Source organism: Podarcis tiliguerta, assembly GCF_965153285.1.
Source record: "Podarcis tiliguerta genome assembly, chromosome: Z".
Lineage (NCBI taxonomy): Eukaryota > Metazoa > Chordata > Lepidosauria > Squamata > Lacertidae > Podarcis > Podarcis tiliguerta.
This window is the reverse complement of record NC_139553.1, coordinates 7396832-7424109: the sequence shown is the minus strand read 5'-3', so window position 1 is coordinate 7424109 and position 27278 is coordinate 7396832. Positions and strand designations below refer to the sequence as shown.

The following is a 27278-nucleotide window of genomic DNA, read 5'->3' as shown; positions in this document are numbered from 1 at the left end:
CTCAAGGAGTTTTGTACACACAAAAATCCTTCGGGCATCCCTGCAAAGTTTCAGTTGCCAGGTAAAAATTGTCTTATGAGAAAACCAGATTAATTATTCAAAATATTTTGGGGTCCATTCTTTGTCCAGAGTCATCAGAGGTGGCATGTAACACTTTTTTTAAAAAAACAAAAGTTTTAATTGCTAATATATTCCTCACCCAATCAAGGTGAAATTGATTTTTTTTATTGATTACTGATTTACCTGTCAATGAGTCATAGATCTCATACCACAGATAGAACTTCTGTAGCAGGAACATTAATATATATATATATATAATTCTTCTCATACACCACAAATGCTGCTCTAATGTTGTTATTATCTGATATTTTGATCTTAGTTTTGAAATTTGGGATGTTGTGTGATTTGTTTGTTTGTTTGTTTGTTTAGTGATCTGCTTTGAGACACATGTGAAAAGTAGGGTATAAATTCTGTAAGTGAATAAAATAAATAAATAAAGGAAAACAAAACAACAATTTAAAACTCTTCTCTCTCCCCCCCCCCCTTCCTTCCTCCATCACCCCTTACCTCTTTTGTTGACAGGAATCCATGGCTTGAGCTGCAGGAAAAACCCTTTGATTATCCCTGTCATTCATGACCTTAGCCAACATTTCTACCATACCCAGGCCATCCTGATCACCTTCAGCTCTCCGTTCGTGGCCATCTCTGGGGTGGCCTTGCGCTCCTTCCAAAACTTTGACCCCATCACCGTCAGCAGTTGCCAAAGCGGACAGACCTATAGCCCGGCTGAGCAGAGGTGAGTCCTTTCTTCTCTCCCCACCCCGCCTCTCTCACCCTCCCGTGTCTTTACCACCCATAGACTTCCAGCCTCTGTAGGCCTGATCAAGGGGATAATAAGAAGCAGGAGGAGAAAAGCTGTGCCTGACCTTTGGCATTGCCAGCAGAATCCATGGAGTTTCCCAGTGAATGGGAGCAGACGGGGCATTTAACCCACATGGGAAAATGTCAGTAGATTATTTCCACCTCCTTTGTCTCTCCTCGGCTTTCATGGTCCAGCTTCAATCTATGCTAGGAAAATCCTGGAATAGAAGTCGCAACTCAAAGAGGGCAGGCTCTCTCTGCATGAAAGAAAGAAAGAAAGAAAGAAAGAAAGAAAGAAAGAAAGAAAGAAAGACCTTGATCCATTCTAACACAATCTTGCACCCCACTTCCAGTAGCTGTACATAATTCTTTTCACTTCCAATTTATTTTCACAGCAGTGTGTGTGTGTTTGTGTGTGTGTGTAGGATCAGTGGAGACCTGAGTTTGAAATCTACATTTATCTATATAGCTCACTGGGTGGGCTTGGGCATAACAGACCCTCCAAGAATTCCTATTTTCCAGGGACAGTCCTGAATTCACAGAAGCTGTCCTGGTTTTTTATTTGATCTCGGAATATCCCGCTTTTCCTTATGATGTCCCTGTTCTCATCAGAGGAATGTTGGAGGGTATGGAGCTATGCGACCCCTGAACCAAGGAGATAAGTAACTAACTATAAACCTTTGGAAGACATCTGAAGGCAGCCCTGTATGGGGAGTTTTTGCTGGGGCAACCCAGTCATATGGGTGAGTGTTGTTGTTGTTGTTGACACCCCCATTTTAATTGGAGAAATGTTGTAGGGTATGGTATAAACACAGTATGTTTTTATACACAGCACCTAATCTGACATTTAAAGCTCTTTGTGGCTTGGAATCAGCGAGTAAGTGAAGGGCCTCTCTTCTCCCCAATGTTCTTCCCATATACCATAGGTGTTGGGACCTCTGGGGCCCTCTGGGTGTTGCTGTGCCACACCTTCCATCAGTCTCACTCAGCAAGGCCATGAGAGTTGTAGGGCAGCAACATCCTGAGCAGAGACAGGGAGCCTCCAGCCCAAATGCAACTCTTCAGGCCTCTCTCTATCTGGCCCTTGGGACCTTCTCCAGGCCACTCCTCCCTCTCTGCAGACCACACGCCTCACACCAGGGTTTACTTTCCTTTTTTCTTTTGGCCTGGATGGCCACTATTTTAATGCCTATTGGTTGCGTAGATGGAGGATGGGGGGAGCAGGGTGCTAAGAAACTACTCTATTGTACAAATGTAAAATTAATTATTGCACTCATTTTTGACTTTGGACTAGGGGTGGGTGATCTGTTTGATTCAGTTTCAGTTAAAGTGAATCTGCTAAACACATGCTTTTTGAAACACAATGGAAACTGAAACAGGGCTATCCTTCGAAATTCACACTTCTCTGAATTTTGCAATGTATCTTTCAGCCAAGTGAAGTGTGCAAATGTACACATACTAAGACAGTGTTCCTGAAAATGGACATGTTAGTGAGAATAATATACAAAAATTGTGTTATATTAAGGGAAATCGTTTTTGCAGCAATGTGCATATTGAGGAAAAATTATACAAAAAAAGTGTATATTATGAGAAAATTGCACTATTATGCTGATGGATTTTTCACAATGAATTATTGTTTTTAAAATATAAATAAATTGCAAACTGGTGGGAAAATGTGGAGAAGTCAATTTAATTTAATGAGATCTTTGTTGATATTTCCACACCAGTTTGCCGTTTTCTTTTCTTTTATATTTTAAAAAGTCCAGTGGAAATTCGGCAGTATTTTAGTGCAAATTTATCTAAATATGCAGATTTTTGTTTGCCTAATGTATACATTTTTGCACAGCAATTTCCTTCAATATGATGCATCTTTCTATGCCATTTTCATTGATATGTACATTTATTCGTACTTTAACTTTGTAGAGGCTTTACTGTACTTTGCTGTTACTTACTGTGACAACTTCATGGTGAGTACTGGCACCTATTTTTCTAGGAAAAAAGCACTGACCAAAGGTACCTATCATAACAGCCTTAAAAATTAAAATACCCTCTTTCATGCTTTTGCCAAAGGCAATTTTGTGTATATTTTGTACAGTGCTTATTGACGTATATAGGTGATGTTCAAAAGCATAAAAAACAATAAAATCCAATTTTTTTTAGTTTTCAGATGTGGATTGGAATTATTATTTTTAAGTCAGTTATCATCTCTTATTTAATCTTTTTTCTCGAGCGATTGCATCGATTTGCCAAACCGTAAGAAAGGTGTCCTCTTGCAGAGATTCAAAGAGATAGTTCCATCAAAGCACTGGTTGTTACAAGAATAAGGCATCATCATTATTATTTAAAGAAGAATTCTGTACCCTTTTGAAAAACACACACACCCCTTCTGCAAAAAAATGGCTTCAGAATTTTGTAGAAGTGTGGCCTTGATTTTTTGCCCTACGAATGAAAACCCTTCAGTTGCCTCCCACCTTTTACCGCATTGACACTGATTCATCACAAAGTGTATGCTTGAATGCCGTGATAAGAATTTCCGCTCCAACATTTTAAGCTCATAAGAGCTTAAAGGGAAGGCGGAGAAGCAAACTGAACATGCGATTCTGCCACTACCACCCACCATCCCTTCGCCAGTGCTTTCAGACATTGCTCTGCAGCAATGGGTCTTTCTCTGTCTGTCTCCTCCTGCCTTGGGACTTGGGCAGACGTCCATAAACTGGACCTCTCATTTGAAACTTGATCCGGCTGTTCACTGGGCTTCTGAGCTTACTCATCTCATTTCAACACAGTGATCAGAAGCCTTGTATCTAGGTCAGAGCATGTTGTCTGCATTGATTTTTATTTTATTTTATTTTATTTTATTGCTATGGGTGCAACTATCTTGGTCTTCTTGATCTAATAAAAGGAGTAAATAGGTCTACCCCAAGTAGACCTATTGAAATAGGTGGTTAAAACTAGAGGAAGAAGAACCTGCTAGATCAAACCAAAGGCTTGTCTTGCCCCACATTTTGTCCCCTCCATAGACACCCAAATTCCTAAGGGAAAGTGTCATGGCTCAGTGGGACAGCATCCGCCTTGCAAGTGGAATGTCCCAGGTTCAAACCCCTGCCGGAACTCACCATGAATGCCTCGCTTGTTCTCTTATAATGGCAATGGTACCCACCTTAGAGGTGCTGGAACTGAGTTCTGGTGAGTTTCCGCTGAATAAAAGCTCTGAATAGAGGAAATGCATAGCTATCATAACTAGTACACTTTATCATCTGTATAATTGTTCACTTCCTTGTTAGATCCATCCAAGTTGGTGGATATCATCACACCTTATCTTAGTGAAATCCCATGTGGAGACACTTTTGAAATTTGCCAATGCCACACTGGGCTCCTAAAGGTGTGCGTGCTGAAAGCTCAGTCAACATTCTAGGTGAAGGGTCCAAGAGTCCCATTCTCCCCAAAGCAAAGACACTTACAATTTATTTATTTTTTTAAGGTAAAGGGTGACTTGCTCTCTGTTCTCATTCTTCCCCGTCCTCCCCCTTCCCCACTTACTTTTGCTTTTCTTTTGCTCTGAGTTTTCTACTGTATCCCTACAGACAGGTAGCTTGTGTGTTCCTTGCTGTGTAATTAGGTCACTGCTCTGCATACCTTGCAGTTGGAAGAAAGTACACTTGCTTTTCTTGGTTCCACTAAACCTTGTTTTATTGCCATCCACCTTGCCAGGCCAGCCAAGAGCTGGCTTCTGCAAGGTGGACTGTGTTATCACACTCTTCAAGTTACATCTGTGCAGGTGATGGTGGGAGGGCCTGCACATGGATGTAAAGCACTCCCTGTAAGAGTAGATTTGGTTCCTGTGATTGATTTTGTGCCACATATGAAGGGGATACCTGTCACCTCAAAAGAGCCTCTCAGCTTCTCGAATTCAATCACTAGCCGCAAAACAGCAGCCTCTTAGTGTTTATCAATACACTTCCAAAATCTTGTGCCTTTTGCGCATCCTGTGACCCAACCCGTCTTGTCAATTTTTGTTATTTTCATTTTCTCATTTTTCCAATTATAAATTCAGTGCAGCCCATTTACCCATCATCTTGCAAATTCTTCTTCTTCTTAACAAAATGCATCAAAGTGTGTATACATGTTTTATGTTTTACACAAAACGCACCAAAAAAAAACCATGTGTTTCTCTTACTATGCATAGTTCTGCCCATTTTTGCAAGAAATTTCTGTATGTTAATATAGAGCATTTCTGCACATCATTTTCACTTAATTTGTGTGTGCTGTCCCCCCCCCCCAATATACAGGTTTTTGTACACATTTTGTTTCTCTTGGGGTTGAGGTGATAGTGAAATGCATGACAGAAGTTTGAACCCATGCTGATTTCACAGCATTTCCCAAACTTCTGAGTTCATCCCTTGATCTCTTGATGAGCTTATAATGTTGTCAGTGACCCCAACCCAAATTCTTATGACTATAAATAAAATACAGTTGAAATATATTGATATATAGTCAACATTTATTAATGACCAATCTCCATGACTAGGAATCGAACAATGTTAGGGGAAATAAAAGGTAAAGGTAAAGGTACCCCTGCCCGTACAGGCCAGTCGTGTCCGACTCTAGGGTTGTGCGCCCATCTCACTTAAGAGGCCGGGGGCCAGCGCTGTCCGGAGACACTTCCGGGTCACATGGCCAGCGTGACGAAGCTGCTCTGGTGAGCCGGCACCAGCACAGCACACGGAAATGCCGTTTACCTTCCCGCTAGAAAGCAGTACCTATTTATCTACTTGCACTTAAGGGTACTTTCGAACTGCTAGGTGGGCGGAGCTGGGACCGAAAGACAGGAGCTCACCCCGCCGCGGGGATTCGAACCGCCGACCATACGATCGGCAGATCATAGGCGCTGAGGTTTTACCCACAGCGCCACCCTGTTAAATACCGAGTAGCATCATTGGAAAGGGAGTTGAACTCTGCACATGCCCATTGGCATTTCTGAGGCACCTAGTTCCTAATTAAATTATTCACAGTATGCCTTGCACACTTCTTTTCCACCCCTAGCCACTTTTTTATCTGGGGGAGGGCCAGTACTGACCACTCTGGGAAGCCCAGCTTTATCAGATACACTGTGACATTGTCACAACTGCGCCATGAATCATGGCAAAAATCAGCTTAAAGCCCTGTGCTGCAAGTGGTCAGTGGAGGCTGGTCCATGGGACAAATGGGGCATTGCCCCACCAACTCCAGTATGCCTCCTGCCAGCCCCCAGTGGCTCTGCCTGTCATTCGTTCTGCCTCCACCTATTATTGGTCTACCTGCCTTCCACCATGTCTCTCCCAATGGGCACCAACCCTCACTGCAACTAGCTCATAAAGGTAAAAAGGCAACTAGGCAGGCCTTGGGCAAAGTGCTCCCTTTCAATCCAAGGGCTTGCTGTGAAGGTAAATGAGAGCAGGGTGGTTGATCCTTCCGCAGGCTGTTGGATGCTATAGAATACCAATGCAGTGTCTTCCATGCTAAAGTCAGCAATCATTAGCACTCCTTCCGTAATGCTTCCCTCCCCAGTTTCATCTCATGGTATTGATCTCCTTGCATTCCTCTCTCGCCTTTTCAATCTTCCAAATGGAATAATGGGGGTGGGGTTTTTTGGCAATTAGGAGCTTAGGTATAATTCAGCCGAGTCCTGCTGAATCTTGCTGAAACATAGTCCTTGAAAGGTTTGGCGAGGGAAGAATTTTGCATGTTGTAAGGATAATTTAAGGGGGGGAGCAATTGCATGGGACTCTGTGGCTAAAATGATGGGCTTGGACATTGCAGGGGCACTGAAACCGCTGAGCGGTTTTAAAGGATAAGCTACAACCTCCTGTTTTAATTACTATTTTCACTGTTTTGAACTTAGCACTGTTTTGGGATGCAGTTAGATGCGGGGAGTGTTGTGTTGGTTTTCCTAGTGCTTATGTTCTGTTTTCTAATGTTCCTTTCATGCTGTAGTACCTGTTGTGTTAAGCAACTGTGGCTTTTTGACCCATATGCTGGTGTGTCACGATAAATTTAATTCCCACCAGTAGGAATGTCATTGGACAGGATCCTTGCCCCCCATCCTCCCATTCCGCACATACCTGCTTTGGTTCCCCCATGGTTCCTCCATGAAAACAGCAGGAAGTAGCTGTAAGCTTGCATACTACCTCAAATTTTGTCACTTTACTCCTGCAATTTTCTGGGTTTATGGGGTTGCAAATGGATTATTTTTGGAACCGATTAACATGGAAACGAGCACAAAACTTCCACTATATTCTGCTCGCTTTCCAGAAATGTCTTTTATGTTGTGTGAAAGCTCAAATATAATGCAGAAATTTACAGCTGGGAAAATGGAATAAAGTGCTGTGTGAATGCAACCTAGACAAACTTGTTTTATTGAGCATTTTGATTACAGGTGTTTTATTGCTTTCTTGTGTATTTTAATTGTGCACATTGTTGTTGGTTTTGTTTTTGTAAACCACCAAGAAGCATATATATTCCTATTCTCCCCCAACAGTTGTGTCCACTACTCCTGCAAAGCCACTGATTGCCAAGAACTGGAGATTGAGAATGCTGTGCTGACCTTCTCCAGTGTGGGGCGTTTTAATGGTGCCCAGTGCAATGTCACCTGCAAGACAGGCTACATCCTTCAAATACAGAGAGATGACGACCTTGCAAAGAATCAGGTTTGTTGCTGCAGTTCACAATCTGCCAGGGTGAGCGAATAGCTGTCTGGTTTGGGTGGGTGGGGGGTAATGGTTTCACCATCATTTAAAGAGATACAGGATCTCATAATATAATAGTAGGCAGTGCAATGGGTTGTAGCGGGGGCTGGGGACTTCTTTAATCCTGATGGCCACATTCCCTTCTGGGCCATATGCCAGTGGTAGGTGAAGCCAGGTAGGTGAAGTTGGTGGAACAATGAATGTTGTATCTACACACACTCACACCCAAATAAGGTCAATTGTGTGTCCCGGGCAGCTGTCTACCAGCTCCATCTGGTATGCAGGCTGAGACCCTGCCTGCCTGCAGACTGTATCGCCAGAGTGGTGCATGTTCTGGTTATCTCTCACTTGGAGTACTGCAATGCACTCTATGTGGGGCTACCTTTGAAGGTGACTCAGAAACTGCAACTAATTCAGAATGTGGCCGCTAGACTGGTGACTGGGAGTGGCCATCAAGACCATATAACACCGGTCCAGAAAGACCTATACTGGCTCCCAGTACATTTCCAAGCACAATTCAAAGTGTCAGTGCTGACCTTTAAAGCCCTAAATGGCCTTGGTCCTGAAGGAGCATCTCCACACCCATCGTTCAGCCCAGACGCCAAGGTCCAGCTCCGAGGGCCTTCTGGCAGTTCCCTCATTGCAAGAAGTGAGGTTACAGGGAACCAGGCAAAGGGCCTCCTTGGTAGTGGTGCCCTCCCTGTGGAACGCCCTCCAATCAGATGTCAAGGAAATAAACAACTATCTGACTTTTAGAAGACATCTGAAGGCAACTCTGTTTAGGGAAGTTTTTACTGTTTGATGTTTTATTGTGTTTTTAATATTCTGTTGGGAACTGCCCAGAGTGGCTGGGGAAACCCAACTAGATGGGTGGGGTATAAATAATAAAATTATTATTATTATTATTATTATTATTATTATTATTATTATTACAACATTAGGTTAAGGCATGATCACTTTGTTGCATTCTGTTGCCCCTTGTTTGAGTTATATTAATAAGTCTCATGAAATTAATAAGTCCCATTTCTCCTTGTGATAGGGATGTATATGGGATCAATGAAATATAGAGTTGGAGTACTTTAGTTAAGTGAAATGTGGCTTCCAGTTGAAAATGTCTGCATTGATTTGTTCTTAATATACCACTCTATGAAGCTGTACTATGTTGTCTCAGTTTGATGGGGGGGGGGGCTTTCCTTCCCTGCCTCCTCTCCAGACTTCTGTCCTTCAAAGCCCTGTCTTAATGGCACCACTGAAATAGGTACCATTCCTGGTAAATAGGGGTCCTTGTGGGTTGGGTCTGGGAGGTGATACACAGAATGGTTGTCTTAGAGTGCCTGCAGGAATTGAACTGCACAACCACTAGACCCATTTCAGACTGTATGTGTTGTATCCGGTGACAGTTCTACTCAAAGAAGGCTCAGTGAAATTAATGGATCTAAGTAAGGCATGGAAACTGTTTTCAATGGGACTACTGTGAGTAGAAGGATGCGGGTAGTGCTGTGGGTAAAACCTCAGTGCCTAGGACTTGCTGATCATATGGGCGGCAGTTCGAATCCCCGCGGCGGGGTGAGTTCCCGTCGTTCGGTCCCAGCTCCTGCCCACCTAGCAGTTCAAAAACACCCCTAAGTGCAAGTAGATAAATAGGTACCGCTTTATAGCGGGAAGGTAAACGGCGTTTCCGTGCGCTGCGCTGGTACTGGCTTGCCAGAGCAGCTTCGTCACGCTGGCCACATGACCCGGAAGTGTCTTCGGACAGCGCTGGCTCCCGGCCTCTTAAGCAAGATGAGCACGCAACCCCAGTCGGTCAGGGGCACCTTTACCTTTACTTTATTGTGAGTAGAACTAGCATGGGATACAACCCTATAGCTATGAAGAGAAAGCCCACCATAGCTCTGTAGCAAAGCATCTGCTTTGCATGCAGAGGGTCCCAGATTTCTGGCATCTCCAGGTAGCGTTGAGAATGTCCCCTGCTTGAAATCATGGAGAGCCTCTGCCAGTCAGTGTAGGCAGTACTCTGCTAGATGGACCAATAGTCTGTCTCAGGATAAGCCAGCTTCCTATGTTCCTTTTGCTATCCACCTAGACTGAGTCCCCTATCTGGGCCTTCATTGTGACAGATCTTACCCTAACGTGGCCTCAGCACCAACTGACTTCCTCCTTGTCTCTTCCAGGAGGGAGCTGGCAGCTACTATTCCCCACCCTCCACACACACACACACACACACAGTATCACCCCGCCCCACCAATTGCTTGTTTACTTCTCTTTCCACTGGCTCTATGCGAAGAAGAGAAATCCAAGGTTTAGCACACACATGCATAAAGCAGTTTCACAACTTTCTGCACATTCAAGGGCCGTGCTGTGGAGAGCATTCATTGAGAGTGTTAATTGAGGACAAATTTGCAAGTGGGTGGGCTACGCCTAGAGGTTTATATAGCATCATTTTGTGAAAACACTAAGACCCTTCATAATGCTACCAAGGGGAGATACTTGAGGTGCGTGTGGGGGAAGGGGAGTCCAGGATGAGTCAACCCCTTTTTGATTTAATTGCAGACCCAACAGAGGACACTGCAGACTGGGGCCTCATTCCCACCCCCACTTCCTTCATACTAACTGGCACCAGTACCAGAACCTCCCTAAAGCTGATCACTTCTTGCAGTACGGAAAACAAATTCTCAAATGAGCCTGACTTACTGAACAAGGAAATGCTTGGGAAATGGGCCCTTATCGTCAAGAAGTGCAAGAATCTGCAAACCAAACAAATCACCATCCATATCGTTTTTGTGGCAGGGAGCCCTCTGTGGGGTGGGGGGGGGGGGGTTGGCGGCGGCAGGAGATTAGAGCCAGTTAGTGTGCCTGGTTTTGATCAAGGAGCCCTGCTTGCAAGGCAAATGGGTACTTAGTTAATTCACACACACACAGCAGTCTCTCTCCACTGAGGTTTTGGGGCTTGGATGCATGTAGGGAATCTGCCCGTTGGCCCATCTAGCTGAGAACTGTCCCAATGCTGACTGATTGTGGCTTTCCAAGGTTTCACACAGAGGTCTTTCCCATCACTTTTGAGTGGAGATGACAGGGAGATTGAAACTGGGGCCTCCTGCATGCAGATTATGTAATCTACCATTGAGTTGTAGACTCCAGCAAGTCTCTGAATACCAGTTGCTGGGAATCACAGGTGGGCAGAGTGCTGTTATGCTCTGGTTCTCCTTGCTGGCTTCCTGTAGACATCTGGCTAGCCACTGTGAGAAAAAGGATGCTGGACTGACCGGGCTTTTAGCCTGGTCTAGGAGGGCTTTGCTTAAGTTCTTCACAATGCAGACATTAACCTAGGCCAGCATCTACAAATCCACTTGCCAGCTCACCAGAGGCGAATGCACCCCAAAACTTTGGTGAACAGGACACTCAGGCCCTAGCCTGAAGGTCTCATATCCAGAAGCAGCAATGTTAGAGAGAAACTCCTGCTGTCTCTTGCCATCTCCATGCCATGCAGAAATGAGAGGTGACCTTGCTTATTTCGCTAGCCCTCATAATGTGCTAGGGGACATAGGAGAGAGGGCTTTGGTGGTGTCTACAGATAGTGGCCAACTAGTAAGCCAAACCAGCGGTAATGGACTTTTGATTTGAACTAAGGAAATATTGAGGAAATATTAATTGCACTTGTCCTTTCCACATATGGTACTACTTCCTTTTCTTTTCATTGAATAAACGTAGAGAAATAGCTGGTCCTAATAGGTGATTTCTTACCTTTTAATACGCATAGAAAAATATCTCCCTGCTCCAGGATCTACGGTGGGGTGGGCAACCTGTGGCCCTTGGCTGAAATTCATGTGTCCCTCAGCCTAATTTCATTCAAATGGCAAGGGGGGGAGGGAACAAGGGGAGAGAAGGGGGCAGAAAGAAAGAGATAAGGGAAGAAAGAAAGAATGAGGTTTAGTAATCAGTACATATTCTCTAGGAACTGTAGCTCTGTGAGGGGAGGTCTCCTCACAACAGTTAGTAACCTTAATAAGCCACAGTTTCTAGGATGCTTTGCGGAAACCATGACTGTAACAGTTGTACAGTGGTACCTCGGGTTAAGAACTTAATTTGTTCCAGAGGTCTGTTCTTAAACTGAAACAGTTCTTAACCTGAGACGTGCTTTCGCTAATGAGGCCTCCTGCTGCCACTGTGCCGCTGGTGCACAATTTCCGTTCTTATCCTGGGGCAAAGTCCTTAACCCGGAGCAACCACTTACTGGGTGGCGGAGTTTGTAACCCGAAGCATCTGTAATCCGAGGTGCCACTATATCATAGAGCTTTAACTGCATTATGTGGATGAGGCCTCTATATTCTGGAAAAATTTCTTCCACACACTTGGAGGAGGTTGGTGAAAGGTTCAGTTTGGAACATAGGGGGCTGCCTTATGCAGAGCCAGATCGTGGGTCCATCCAGCTCAGTATTGTCTACATTGATGGGAAGTGATTCTGCAGGGTTTCCATACATAGGTCTCTCCCCACCTTACTTGGATGTGCTGTGGATTGAACCTGGAACCTTCTGCATGTGAAGGTTCTGCATTTTACCACTGAGCAACAGCCCTTCTCCAATATAATGGCTGGGATCCTGAGTTCGGAACACCTAGGAAACTGCCTGAGTCAGAACATTGGTCCACCTAGCTCAGTATTGTCTACAGTGAGTGCAGACAGGGAATATTTCCAGCCATGCCTTGCGATGCCGGGGATCTGACCTGGGACTCACCTCATGCAAAGCAAACACTCTACCAGTAAGCTGTGGTTCTTCCATTTGCCTGCCTGCAAATCAGGTGCAGAATTCTGAGAGGGTCTTTGCATGCAGCTCTCAGCATCACAAGCGATTTTGCTTGCACACACATACGCTGCAATTTCACAAGCACATGCACACGCGCGCACATTGTCTATCAAGGATTTGGAATTCATTTTTGTGTACTGATAAGAGCTTTGCCACTGACTAAAATTCCCCCCTGCAATAATAGCAGTCTAATACTGCATGTGCTTCTTTGCCTGTGTATTTTGTTTGATGGTTGAACTTCCTTGCTGTTTCCCACCTCTTGCCTCTGCAACCCCCACCCCTGTTTAGTAACAAGCTGCCACTCTCCTCTCTCAGTTGGTGACTTGGTGTCATCGCAGCCTCTCCTCCTCTGCTGCCTCTGTGGTCAGGAGGTGCTGCTTAAAACTTGACAGCTCCTTAATGCTCTGTAAAAAATTAATCAATCATGCGGGAGCTGAGAGGGAGAGAGAAAAGGCCAGCCTCATGTGGGTTCAATTTGAGGCTCCTCTTTCAGAATGCAGCAGCCAGTTCTTTGGGGGAAAGGGACTGTATAGGGTCTAGTTGAAAGGGGCAGTGGATGGATTTTGCAAACCAGCAGCACTACAAAGGGTTTGTGTGTGTTCTGTAGGGTATGCATTACTGTTACCATATTATTTGTTAACGATAACAGAGGATATTCCACTGGATAACAGCCTAGTTATGGGGAGAAATTCAGTTCCATTTCTATATGAAACTCCCTAAACCGCTATTCCCAAAATCCAGCCAGTTTCTGAATTCACTCTTCTCTACATGGGGCAAGGCAGCTCTCAAACCAAATGTTTACCCCCCAAAATTAATAAAGATATGTATGTTAGGGGAAGGTTTGCATTAAAATGCTTTGTGTTTGTGGCAATAGCATGAAGTAATGTATTAGGGGGAAGAACTTGCAAAAATTTGCACATTGGGATACGTTTGCACTAAAATTTTGACAAATTTTTGTGAGGACTTTTAAAAAATGCATGAAGAATTCACAAACTATAGCACTGCAGAAGGTATGTCTGGAAGGGTGTATAACTCTGAAAGCTCATCAATAACACCTGCACTTTTAAACTCCCTGTCTATTGAGATCAAGCAGTGCCTTCACTGTACTCTTTTCAGTGCTTGCTAAAAACAGTCTTGTTTAGGCAAGCCTATCCAGATGCTTACAGAACAGAGGTAATTTTAATCCATTTTAGGATTTTAACTTTTGTATGTTTTAAAGTAGGCTTGTGATTTTTTCTTGATTTTCTTCTTTTATCTAAATGTAAATGTAAGGAATGTAAAAGCACAAACCGTTTGTGCTTTTACATTTATTTATTTTTACAAATGCTTCAAAATAAATACAGTGGTACCTCGGGTTACAAACACTTCAGGCTACAGACGCTTTGGGTTACAGACTCCGCTAACCCAGAAATAGTACCTTGGGTTAAGAACTTTGCTTCAGGATGAGAACAGAAATCGTGCTTCAGCGGTGCGGCAGCAGCGGGAGGCCCCATTAGCTAAAGTGGTGCTTCAGGTTAAGAACAGCTTCAGGTTAAGAACAGACCTCCAGAATGAATTAAGTTCTTAACCCGAGGTACCACTGTAAATAAATTCAGCTCCACTGAATTCAATGGGGCTTACTCCCAGGTAAGCTGGCATAGGATTGCAGCCTTTGCATCTTTTATTATTAAGTTAGCATTTCCTTTTTTAAAAAAAGTGCTGTCACAAGATCCGGTAACATAGCCACTGGCTGAGAGGGCTTTAGAAGAAAATTAGACAACTTTGAAAGAGAGGCGTAGACTTGTGGATTGTTGTCTTTTCACTCCTGATCATCCTATACTGTATATGACATTTATAGTCTGTAGACCACATAAACTAAACTTGAGGTCTTCAAAGATTCCAAACTGCACCAATTCCTTAGTCCAGTTTATAGGAGGCATTCCTTGTTTTGCATCAGTTTACTGGCTTGGAAAACTTTGCAGGGGAAAGTGTCCATTTGGGGGAACTGCCTGTCTTCCTTAGACAGGAGGTGTGCTGTAAGGCTGCTTTTCCCATCCAAAAGCAGCCATATATCAAAAGCAGATAGGTCCCAAGCTGCTGAAACTATTAGGGTGCCTTGGCAAATGGGGACTCAGCTTCCCTTTGATGTATGCTGGAAAAATTCCCCATGCTTTCATAAGCACACATCAATGCTTGGCAGAACCAGACTCCCGACATTGCCAGACTTGAATCAGATCTCTCTTCTCCCCCCCCCCCCTTGCTGGGGGGGGCACACATAGTTTCACAGTGTCCCAGTCTGCTGTGTGGTAGTTGTTGCCATTTAACCATTCCACGTATGTTCTGTTTGGCTCAGATTGTTCATATAGGACATGGAGAGGAAACTAAGGCCTGGGGGCTGAATCCGGCCCAATCGCCTTCTCAATCCGGGCCACGGACGGTCCAGGAATCAGTGTGTTTTTACATGAGTAGAATGTGTCCTTTTATTTAAAATGCATCTCTGGGTTATTTGTGGGGAATAGGAATTCGTTCTTTTTTTTCTTTTTTAAAATATAGTCTGGCCCCCCACAAGGTCTGAGGGACAGTGGACCAGCCTCCTGCTGAAAAAGTTTTCTGACCCCTGATATAGGAACTAGTAAGCTGCCTTATTCAGAGTCAGACCATTCGTCCATCTAGTTCAGTATTGTCTTTGTTGACTTGCAATCGGTCTCTGGGATTTCGGGCAGGGATCTCTCCCTGCCATACCTGAGGCAGGTAGCTGTGACAAGAGATGAATATTGAAGCCTAATAGCAAAAATAAAAACTGACAAATTGCTGGGTTGGATGATATCCAGCTGGGAGTTCTCAAAGAACACAAATGTGAAATCACTAATCGTCTAACAAAAAGGTATGTAGCTTGTCTCTCAGATCAGCCTCCATATCTAAGGACTGGGAAGTAGCCAATGTGGCACCATTTTAAAAAAGAGAGAGATCCAGGGGGAATCTTGGAAATTACAGGCCAGTTAACTTAATGTCTGTCCCAGGAAAAATGGTGGAAAGTATTGTTAAAAATAAAATAACCAAGCGTATAGAAGAACAAGCCCAAGTGAAGCAGAGGCAGCATGGCTTCTGCAAGGAAAATTTCTGTCTCACAAACCTATTAAAACTCTTTGAGAGTGTCAATAAGCATATAGATAGAGGCCAACCAGATGACATAGTAACCTGGACTTTCAAAATGCTTAGTGAGAGAAAAAGGTTTGACCAGGAATTTGTTAAGTTGCACGAAGTGAAGAACAGGACTAAACTGATAGTTATATAAATGGGAAGATATAGAAAGCAGAGTCCCCAAGGGATCTGTGTGTTTAAACTTGTTCATAAATGAGCTAGAGTTAGGAGTGAGCAATGATATGGCCAAGTTTGCTGACAATACTAGATTTTTAGGGTCACTATAACAAAAAGATTGTGAAAAGCTCCAAAAGTATCTCTCCAAACTGAGTGAATGGCCAATAAAATGAGAATTGCAATTCAGTGTAAACAAGTGTAAAGTGATGCATGTCAGGGCAAATTTTAAAAAGTTAATTTCACATACACACTCATGGGGTCTGAATTGGCAGTGTCTGAGCAGGAATGAGAACTTGGGGTCATAGTAGTTAGCTAAATGAATATTCTAACTCAGGGTGTGGCAGCTGTGAAGAAGGCAAACTCCACGATAGGGATCATTAGGGAAGGAATTGAAAATAAACCTGTTGATGTATTGCCGTTATAAAAATATATGGCACAACCACATTTGGAATACTGTGTACAGTTTTGGTCACCTAATCTCAGAAAGAATATTGTAAGGTTGTAGAAGCTTTGGAAAAGGGTGAGCAAAATGATAAAGGGGATGGAGTGACTCTCCTATGAATAAAGGTTGCAGCATTTTTAGTTTAGAGAAAAAGTGAACAAGAGGTGACAAGATAGCGGTTTATAAGCTTACGCATGGAGAAAGTGGATAGAGAAAAGTTCGTCTCCCTTAACACTAGAACTCATAGGCATCCAATGAAGCTAAATATTGGAAGATTCAGGACAGAGAACAGAAAGTACTTCTTTGCACAGCTCGTTTAAACTCTGGAACTTACTACTGCATTAGACCTAGATGGCAGTAGAAGAGGATAAGACAAATTCATGGAGAAGAAGATCTATTGGAAGCTACTAGCCACGGTATCTCTGCCGTGCCTCCACAACTGGAGACAGCAGTACATCTGAATACCTGTTGCTGGAAACCACAGGAGGGGAAAGTGCTCTTATGCTCAGATTCTGCATGCAAGTTTCCCATTGAGGCATCTGGTTTGGCCACTGGGAGAATAGGATGCTGGGTTAGATGGGGAATTGGTGTCTCAGGTCCTAGTATACCTGAAGGAGCGTCTCCACCCCCATCGTTCAGCCCAGACTCTGAGATCCAACGCCGAGGGCCTTCTGGTGGTTCCCTCATTGCGAGAAGTGAGGTTACAGGGAATCAGACAGAGGGCCTTCTCGGTAGTGGCGCCCACCCTGTGGAACACCCTTCAGATGTGAAGGAAATAAGCAGCTATCCTATCTTTAAAAGACATCTGAAGGCAGCCCTGTTTAGGGAAGTTTTTAATATTTAATGCTGTACTGTTTTTAAGACTTGATTGGGAGCCGCCCAGAGTGGCTGGGGAAACTCAGCCAGATGGGAGGGGTATAAATAATAAATTATTATTATTATTATTATTATTATTATTATTATTATTATTATTATTATTATTATTATCATCCAACACTTTAACCACCAGACTACATTGGCTCTTGCCTATCATGTAGCATCTGTTTCCATCCTTCAGCCTGATGGTGGGAAGCTTGCATTGTGTGTTCCAATAGTACTGCTCTTCCACTCCATGACATAATTTTTAAAAAAATCACCTATAGGAAAGGGAACTTGGACATGGTGAAGGTTGCATGCTGACCTGTTATAATGTATAATAATGTATAATGTATAATAGTCAAAGCAGAAATTGGTACTTGTTCAGGTGACGTGCAGGGAGAAGGGATGAATGAATTTTGACATAAAGTTGGAAAAGTTGTTGTACTAGGAGCAGCAATGCATGGAGAAAAAGAGAGAAGAAACATCTGGGGAGATGGGGAGTCAGCTTTTAAATTTGTATTAAATTTGTACTATTTTGTACCAATCTGGTAATTTGTTAAAAATTATGGAAAATCAATAATTGCCCCCCCCCCAAAAAAGGGCAAGTGGCTCAAACTCAATTTACAAGCAATTGGGGCAAAGCCGATAAATGGTTTTGGGGGCTCCCACTGTGTCTCATTCAGCTCTTAGTGAGTCTATGCTTCCTTTTTCAGGTGGAGCCCAGTGTCACCATGACCTGTGTGGATGGGAAGTGGAGCAAGCAGGTAGCCTGTGAACCTGTGGACTGTGGGATCCCTGACCAGTATCATGTCTACCCAGCCACCTTCAACTGCAGTGAGGGCACCACCTTTGGCAAGAGATGTTCTTTCACTTGTAAGCCTCCTGCCCAGCTGAAGGGTAAGCAGGAAGGACACAACCGTAAAATGGATCCTTATGCTTCAGGGTTCCATGCAAGTGTGGGTAGGCTACCGTGTTGTGTGTGTTGTCTTCTAGCACTGCTCCCAGGCTCCAGTGCCTTGTGTCCCAGCAATACCTGATCTCTGCCTTCCTTCCTTCCTTCCTTCCTTCCTTCCTTTCTTTCCCAAAATTTATATACCACTTGGTTGTAAAGCACACCTGTGCGCACCGACAACCCTTAAACTTTGCATATTGAGCTCTGCTCCACAAGGGCACCACATAGGCTTCAGTACTATCTCTGCCACCTGACTAAGCACTCAGTCAGCTGAGCCCTTATCAAGAGCCAGTTCCTATCAGCCAATGCCTACAAATGTAATGGAGGTAGATCTGTTTTATTTCCAGCCCGCTATAATTTTGTGTATGTTCTTTTGTAAACCTATTCCCAATTCTACTCTAAAATGTGCAAGTAAATGAATGTTTCTTTATTTTTATTTAAAAGCATTTCTAAACCACTTAATATTTTTTTTAAAAAAATAATCTCAGCATTATATGAAACGGCAACATAGATACATAGGATCACAGGAAGTTGCCATATACAGAGTCAGACAATTGGGTCATCTAGCACAGTATTGGATACAGTGACTGACAGTGGCTCTCCAGGAACTTCAGGCAGGAGATGCTCCCAGCTCTACCTGCAGTTTCCTTCTGCGTGCAAAGCAGGTGCTCTACCACTGGGCTGCGGCCCCTTCCCGTTTCACCACGCGAGGAACCACCCAACAGCTTAGCTCAGCATGGAATGTGAGAAAGCATTGTCCACAAGCAAAGCCTGGAAAGAGCAACATTGGTCAAGCCTGCATATTCATGGAATAAATTTGAACTCAGATGTTTGAGGTGCAAGTTTTCTGGACTGTGGCTGGAAAGCTGAGAAATGTCTGTTGGCTTCTGAGAACAGATCCTGGTCTAAGCACAGGCTCTTGGCCTGGCGAAGAAGAGGCTGCTTTCGGCATTCTGAAGTAGCCTGAAACCCACCCTGCTTGCAACTTGAGCATTACGGCAACACTTGGACCGGTAGCTGTCAAAAGTGAAATGGGGGGTGGGAAGGAGAAAAAGAAGTTCTGGGCGCCAAATCACAAAACGATGACTAATAGGGCTCAGCCAGCAAGCTCCTTCAGTCGGGAAGCTGGGATGACTCACTCCTTAATTTGACCACTGATGTCACACAAACCACTGTTTTTTAATGTCACAGTTCATCACCCTGCCGTAGCAAGTATGAGATCATCTGCGCTGGACTGCGGACATGCTGTGTGAGTCAGACAGGAGAAAAACAAAGCCGCTGGACCAGGAAGGGAGCTTTTCAGAACTGTACAAAAATACCTCAACGGCTCATGGTTGTTGGGAGGGGAAAAGATACAGAAGCCCTCTTGCTCCCCCCCCCCTTTTCCAGGCATCAGAAGAGCATCTGAGCATCACTGCTTCTTTCTTTTCCTTCATTCTTGTCTTTTTCTTCATTGACTCCTGCCACTAGATTAAGACATGTGGAACCCCTAAACTGGGTCAGGTCTAAGAGGCAATATAGCATTAACCTTCCCACCTATTTGCAATAAGCCCATGTGTCTGGTTGAAAATCGCTGAAATGTCTGAAAAACCGTTCTCTATTTTGAGATTTTGAAGGGGGGAAAAGCTTTGCGTCTGAAGCCCTTGAAGTTGACCATTCAGTCTCTGTTTAAGAAGCTCAAATGAAGGAGTTACACCTTCCAAGGTGGACTCTGTGTCTCTGGAGGTTTTTAAAGTAGTTCCTTTAAATGAAAATGCCTCATGATTTCTTACTTAGCTTATATGTAAACTATATTATAGTTATTTCTACACAGATTAACGAATAATTGTGTAGCCATTAAGTTTATTTTTTCATATCAGAACAATATTGTCTTTCTTAGAGTTTCCCTGTTTCTTTTACTTATTCAGTTATTTTAACAGATTATGTAAAACTTCAGATTTGTTAAAAGAAACAAAAAAGTATTGAGGGACCCCACAAAGTCCAAGATTCTAAACTGTGGTTTACTTACCTTGTTCACAAATCCAGCACAACAGACTCCCGTGCAACAGGCTCCCATCTGCACTATGCATTTAAAGCAGTATCATGCCACTTTAAACAGCCATGGTTCCCTCAAAGAATCATAGGAACTAGATTGTCAGGAATGCTGAGGGTTGTTTGGCGATCCAGTGTCTCTTCAAAGAACTACAATTCTCAGAGTCCTCTGGAAAGAAGGATTGACAGTTAAACCACACATAGAATTATAGCTCTGTGAGGGGGTCCCGGGTTCATTCCCCAACATCTCAAGGCATGACTAAAGACATCCCTACCTGAACACCTGGAGAGCTGCTACCAGTCAGTATAGACAATAGATAGACCTGTGACCTGATTTGTATATATAAACATTCTATAGGCTTGTGCAGTCATTTCTCCTTCCATGCTGTGTGCTTCTTATGCCTGAGCTCTACCACTGTAGATTGTATGCAGGGGGGAGGGGGGTGTCGCATGATGAAATGCTCACCATCATCCCTGCACAAAGAAAGCTAGTATATTGGGGAACATGCTTTGGCCTAGCTTGACATGCACATTGTTTTACCCCATTTCTGAATTTTATCGGGTTGTAGCCAACTAAGTTTTACCCAGAGTAGACTCACTATAGTTAATGAACCTAAGCTAGTCATGTCTAATCACTTCAGTAGTACACTCCAAAATACAGAACTCATTTTCTTTTTTATATAAGTTTGGGGACCCTGTGGCCCTCCAGATATTGTTGGACTACAACTTTCCACATCTCTGACCGTTAGCCATGCTGAACATTGGGAAGACACCCAGCTCGCTTCCCCTGTTTTATGTGATGCTTGGTTATGTTTTGAAGATGTATGTTGCTTTAATTATACACTCTTTAAAAATAAGAAGCTGCTTTATTCTGAGCCAAAACATTAGTCCATCTAGGTTAATATCATCTCCACTGACTAGCAATGGCTCTCCAGGGTTTCATATAGGGAGTTTCTCACAGTCTTACCTGGAGTTGTCGGAGACTGAACCTGGGATCAAATACTTTGCTACTGAGCTATGGTCCTTTACCTAAAGAGCATAGGGACACAGGAGTCTGCCTTATGCTGGGTCAGACCACCCCTAGTTAACACAGCCTTCAGCTCACCAAATTCTTTGGCATGCATTACTCTTCACATCACAACTCACTCTCACTTCTGTCTCTGTCCAGGGAACAACAGCAACTTGACATGCTTGGAAGATGGGCTCTGGTCCTTTCCTGAGGCGCTCTGTGAACTGATGTGCCCAGCTCCTCCTTTAGTCCCCAGTGCCGACCTCCAAACTGCTCGCTGTCGTGAAGAGAAACACAAAGTTGGTTCCTTTTGCAAGTATAAATGCAAGCCAGGTTACCATGTCCCAGGATCCTCTCGGAAGGCAAGGAAGTAAGTGGGTACCGCAAAAGGTTGCTGTGCCTCTTTTCATTACTGATTATTTACAATCAGTCTGGTGTACTGGTTAGAGTGCTGGACTAGGACTTGGGAGTCCCAGGTTCAAATCTCTAATCGGCCATGAAGTTTCTTGACCAGGAATGGGGAAGAAATTTAATTCTGCTTGCATGTAAAGGCAAACCTAATTTGCACTTCCGGGGAGAATACGAGAACAGCCATCCTTCAAACTCTGCAGTTCTCTTAATTTTGTGATGTAGTTCTCCAGTCAAACAGTATTTACAAAAATGCATATTTTAGGGGAAAGTGTACATAAACATGACTGTACTAGTGAAAATAACATATGAACTGGACTGCAGGGGAGAATTCCTTGCAAAAATCTGTAGAGTAGTAAAAGAAAAATACAAAAAAGTGTGTAAGAGAAGAAATTTGCATTGTGCTGACAGATTTTCCATGAAGGTTTTGGTTTTATATAATGCAAATAGCTGTAGAAATGTGGCAAACTGAATTTAGAATTGGAAAAACGAGACAAAGGGTTCCATATATCCCTAGCCACTACCTCTCAGCTGAGTCTTATCTCACATGGTAAAATGTTTGTAAACGGTGCTGGGAATTGTAGCTCTGTAAGTGGTTTCCTAATAAGTCTCAGTACCCTTAGCAGACTACAGTTCCCATGATTATTTGGGAAGGGGGCAGGGAGCCATAACTGTTCAAGGTGGCAGAAGCTTTAAATGTATAGTGTAGAAGTGACCTGACTTTTTCTGCATGAAGCAGAGGGTTTTACAAAATGGGCTCCATGGCAATGGAGGACATTCCGTGTATGCTCCCCACTAAAGTCTGAAGTGGGAAATCTGGCAAAGAAGGAAGGAAGGAAGGACTTTGAGTTTGAGCCCCATATTGAGGGGTTGGACCAGATGACCCTCATTGTGTCTTCCAGCTCTATGATTCTACAAAATCATTACTGGCATAAAATCACCTCCGAATACCAATGCCTGGGGCACATGAATCTGGAGAATGCTATTGCGTTCATGTCCAGTTTGTGGGCTTCCTGTAGGCATATGGTTGACCGCTTGTGAGAACAGGATGCTGGACTAGATAAACCTCTGGCCTGATCTAGCAGGACTCTTCAGATGTCTTGAACAGGCCAGAAACAAATTGGCTCCTCTATTAGTTGCTTATGAGAATGAAGCCTATGAAGGAATGGAGAAAGGGAGTGCCACATAGCTGTTCTGGGACGGAGTTCTAGGCATAAGCTGTTGCAAGAGAGCACAACAGGGATCAAGTGAGCAAAGAGTTTCCTCTAATTCCATAGCACAGTCCTCAAGCCGTTACCCTCCCCTGCGCACACATAAAAGGGCAAAGCATCAAGGATGACTTCCATGGAATTTTGCATGAGAATGCAATTTAATGGTTTATCTCAGGAGCCTCTTGTTACCTGCTCCTTTATTGAAGATGCCAGCCATTAAAGCTCACCCCTCTCATTCTGCCTCTATAAGCCATTGCATTCACAAACCAGCTCTGTGCTGGGAACCTCCTTTTGGAAATACCCTCTTTGATATGCAACCTGGGGAGTCCCCTTTGAACCTTGGTGGGAAAAAGAGGTTTACTGGTATTCTACGTTTTATGACTCAGTGGGGATGGCGAGTGGAGAAAAAGAAACCCACATCAAAAATAGCCACTGACCTTAAGGTCTGGGTGAAGATTTTCGGGGGGGGGGGGGCAACTTCAGCAGCTGGACCTTTGGAAATAGTCATTGTTTTCATTAGGAGACCACACAGCATAAATCCACCACCATGGTCCTAAAGTGTCAGGGACACAAATGTCTGTCGTGGTGGCAGCTTGGGAAAATGTTACGGAACTCAGGCTGTGTGTTAAATAAATCAACCGCTTCTCCTGTTTACCTTCTCCCCCCCCCCCCAATGTACTGTAGGAGGGCCTTTAAGATCCAGTGTGGCCAAGATGGAACTTGGCTAGAAGGAGCTTGTACACCTGTCACCTGCGAACCTCCACCCTCCAAGTTCTACGGGCTCTACCACTGCACCAATGGCTTCCAGTTCAACAGCGAGTGCAGGATCAAGTGTGAAGAGGATGGCACCCAAGCTGTGAGTCCCTTCCAACCTGATCTAAGCCGTTGCAGGTTTCTGAAAAGCCTTCCTCTGTAACGATGCCCAAAAAGGTCTCACTGGACGTGTTACATTGCCCCATTCTATTCACCCATCCATTCCTTTTATTTCATAAAATGTATACACTGCTTGATTGTTTTTTAAAAAGAAAACCCTCAAAGCAGTTTAGAGAAAAAGATAAAACAGTAAAATCAAGAAACACCCACAACCGTACTTTAAAACATACAGAAGTTAAAATACTGAAAAATTACAACTCACCTCAGCTTTCTAAGCATCTTGGTGGGCTTGTCTAAACAGGATGTTTTTAGCAGGTGCCAGAAAGTGTACAGTGAATGTGCCTGCTTGACCTCAATAGGCAGGGAGTTCCCAAGTGCAGGTGCTGCCACACTCAGCGTCTGAGTTCTTACAAATGCAGAACGGGTTTTATGTGACACTTGTAGTAGCTCCAGTTCTGCTGATAGAAGTAGTCAAGTGGGCACATGTGGGGTGAGACAATCTCATAGGCGAACTGGTCCCAAGAGCTTTATATGCTAATAGTAACATATTGAACTTGGCTCAATAGCAAATCAGCAACCAGTTCAGATCTGTGCACAGAGGTCATATGTGCTAACAAAGCCTCACGTCTATCAGCAATCATGCTGCAGCATTCTGCAATCACCACAGCTTCGAGATCAAGCATGAGGAAAGCCCCACCTAGACTGCTTTGCAGTAATCCAGTCTTGGAGTAACCAACACATGAACTGCTGAGACCAGGTTTTCCTGGTCCAAGAATGGTCATATCTGCAGTTGGTAAAAGCATTTCTAGTCATGGAAGCAGGGCCGTCTTACCCATAGGCACAAGGGATGCGGGGCACCCGGGCGCCGGGCTCTCAGGGGTGCCAGGCCAAGAGTCCGGGGCCCAAGAATTGGGTGCGGGGAAGAGCCCACCTGTTGGAGTGCCGCAGCGGGCTCTTCTGCTGCTGGCGGCTCTGTGCCACGAGTTTGGGGACGACCGAGCCAGCGAGACGCTGAGGTGGCCTGCACGCCTGGGACTGGGCAACCTGGGGGGGGGGGGGTCCAGGCGGATCTTTGCACCCCAGCACCACATATGCTTAAGACAGCCCTGCATGGAAGCTACCTGAACCTCCATTGACAGAGCTGCCCATATGATCACTACCCATGGCTACTAGTCACCTATGAGTATGTTCTACCTTACCTGGTACTGTTTGTACAGATTTTTATTTGATTTTACAAAAGTTACATCAGATAATACAGCTGAATAGACCATAACAGTCTTATATCATTCATGCATGGCAAAAGCTACATATTGGGTTTGTCACATTGCAGTGCTGTATCAGACTTATGATTCATTCTCATTAGCCAGCATATATACTCTTAGTTCATAAAGAAGATCAAACAAAGGAAAGAAAGATGAAATCAGCTGTTAATAAGCAATATCATACAGCCAAATACTCTCAATATTTTGGTTTAGTTCTCAATTATTGTAGGTAAGTGTCAGAGGCTCTTAACAGTTGTGAAAAAGCTGGTTTAAATAATATTTACTTTTCTTCCGTGTTGCAGGTGAGATAAAATAGAATGCTAATACATGGGGTAGAGGTTGAAACATTGGTTCAGATCAACCAAATCGAGCTAAGGGCTGGTGGGGGATATTGTTCATTTTCCGGAAACTAGTGTATGTAATGAAGTCAACCACAGGTGATCTGCCCACGTGATAACTGTAACATATTTGTTTGTGACTCAAGAAGGGCTGTTTTCTAGTCTTCTACCAATCATCTACTGTTGCACCAGAAATATCTTTCCAGTGTCTGATTATGTTTCATCTTGCAGCCTGTAATAGGTGGCCTATTAGTATCTCACCTGGTACTGAAAAGACCATAATGAAGGCTCGACGTGAACCTCTATGGAGAGTTTCCCATAAGTGCTGTGTCAGCACTGAAAAAGCCTTCTACAAGTTGCCAGCCAGCAGTGCCCTGCTCTTTTTCAGAATGCTCTATTGCACACCGACCCCCTCATTTTCCAGGATCCCCGCCCCCCATCCCCACTGAGCATACCTAATCCTTGTTCTACTTTTTCTGGTATTACGCACAAACAAACACATGACACCTCTTAGGGTTTTTTCCATAAAGCTTTTTTCTGCAACTTCATATCTTGGGGTTCCCCCACCCAATGACTTATTTCATTGCATGAAAAGTGCCATTTTAGAAACAAAAGCTCAAGTACCTGAAGAGCCAGTTTGGTATGATTAAACTTATCTCCCAACATAGGAACCAACTCTTAGGGGCCATGGGGGCTCTGGCCCCCCACAATAAAATATTTGAGGGGGCTGGCCCCCCAAAGTTGATGTGCATTGCGTGTTTGATTATGTGGGGCAGGGCATAGCTGGTCCCCCAATATTTTATTCAAGTTGGCACCCTTGTCTCCTGATCTTATGAGGAAAGCTCTGCTTGATTCAATCAAAGATCTATGTAGTCCAGGGGTGTAGAACTGTTTCCACACCAAGGGCTGTGATTTGCTATTCAGCAACTTTGGGCAAAAAAAAAAAAAAAAAAAAGTTGGATTTCCACTGTTTGAAATATGGCAACCTGATACAGTACACCAGTTTCCAGGTGCATCTCTCTCTGCCCTTCAATGTGAACAAGTGAATAGCATTATCCCAAATCAGGGATATATTCCAGCCAGGCGAAAATACTCAAGGATGACGTGAAGCAAGACCAGGGAGGGGTATGGCCCAGGGAGATTAGAGGGGGCCGGGGAAAGTTCCAAGGGCCAGACAGAAGGGCATGGAGGGCCACATACTGTTGGGGGGCCTTAAATGAGGGGGGGGGGAGAGAACCATGTATGCCACCTTGAGCTGCTTGGAGAATAAGGTGGGCCGTAAGTGCAATAAATAAATAATAAATATGAACTTCATTAACATTTAAAGTAAAAATGAAACAAACTGTCAATAAATTAAAGCAGTGAATGAAAAAATACAACAAACAGTCCAATGAGACTGGAACCCAATGCCTTAAGTCCATCATCCCATTTCACACAGTGACCAATCAGACACTTCTTGGAATCCCACAAGCAGGAGCCCTACTTAACATTTGCAGTGTTGCACTGCCCCCAAACAAGGAAGCTCTACTTGGTCATCATCATCATCATCATCATCATCATCACATAAATGTAGAGAGACCTCCCCAAACCTTCTACAAACCCATTGTTTCTGTTGCCCCCTTCTCCTGCTCCCATGGGTTGTTGTTGTTGTTTAGTCGTTTAGTTGTGTCCGACTCTTCGTGACCCCATGGACCAGAGCACGCCAGGCACTCCTGTCTTCCACTGCCTCCCGCAGTTTGGTCAAACTCATGCTGGTAGCTTCGAGAACACTGTCCTACCATCTCGTCCTCTGTTGTCCCCTTCTCCTTGTGCCCTCCATCTTTCCCAACATCAGGGTCTTTTCCAGGGAGTCTTCTCTTCTCATGAGGTGGAGCTTCAGCTTCAGGATCTGTCCTTCCAGTGAGCACTCAGGGCTGATTTCCTTCAGAATGGATAGGTATGATCTTCTTGCAGTCCATGGGACTCTCAAGAGTCTCCTCCAGCACTATAATTCAAAAGCATCAATTCTTTGGCGATCGGCCTTCTTTATGGTCCAGCTTTCACTTCCATACATCACTACTGGGAAAACCATAGCTTTTACTATACAGACCTTTGTTGGCAAGGTGATGTCTCTACTTTTTAAGATGCTGTCTAGGTTTGTCATTGCTTTTCTCCCAAGAAGCAGGCGTCTTTTAGTTTCGTGACTGCTGTCATCATCTGCATGGCGTTGTAG

At 44.0% G+C, this 27278-nt stretch overlaps 1 protein-coding gene across 1 annotated transcript in view; it reads left to right on the top strand.

Moving 5' to 3' along the window:
* PAPPA (pappalysin 1) overlaps positions 1-27278 on the top strand; it is a 239549-nt gene that overhangs the window by 162848 nt on the left and 49423 nt on the right. The window contains exons 13-17 of the mRNA XM_083422840.1: positions 583-796; positions 7379-7547; positions 17696-17879; positions 21134-21344; positions 23278-23449. Of these exons, the coding sequence (XP_083278966.1) occupies positions 583-796; positions 7379-7547; positions 17696-17879; positions 21134-21344; positions 23278-23449 (950 nt within the window). The remainder of the gene's footprint in view (positions 1-582; positions 797-7378; positions 7548-17695; positions 17880-21133; positions 21345-23277; positions 23450-27278) is intronic.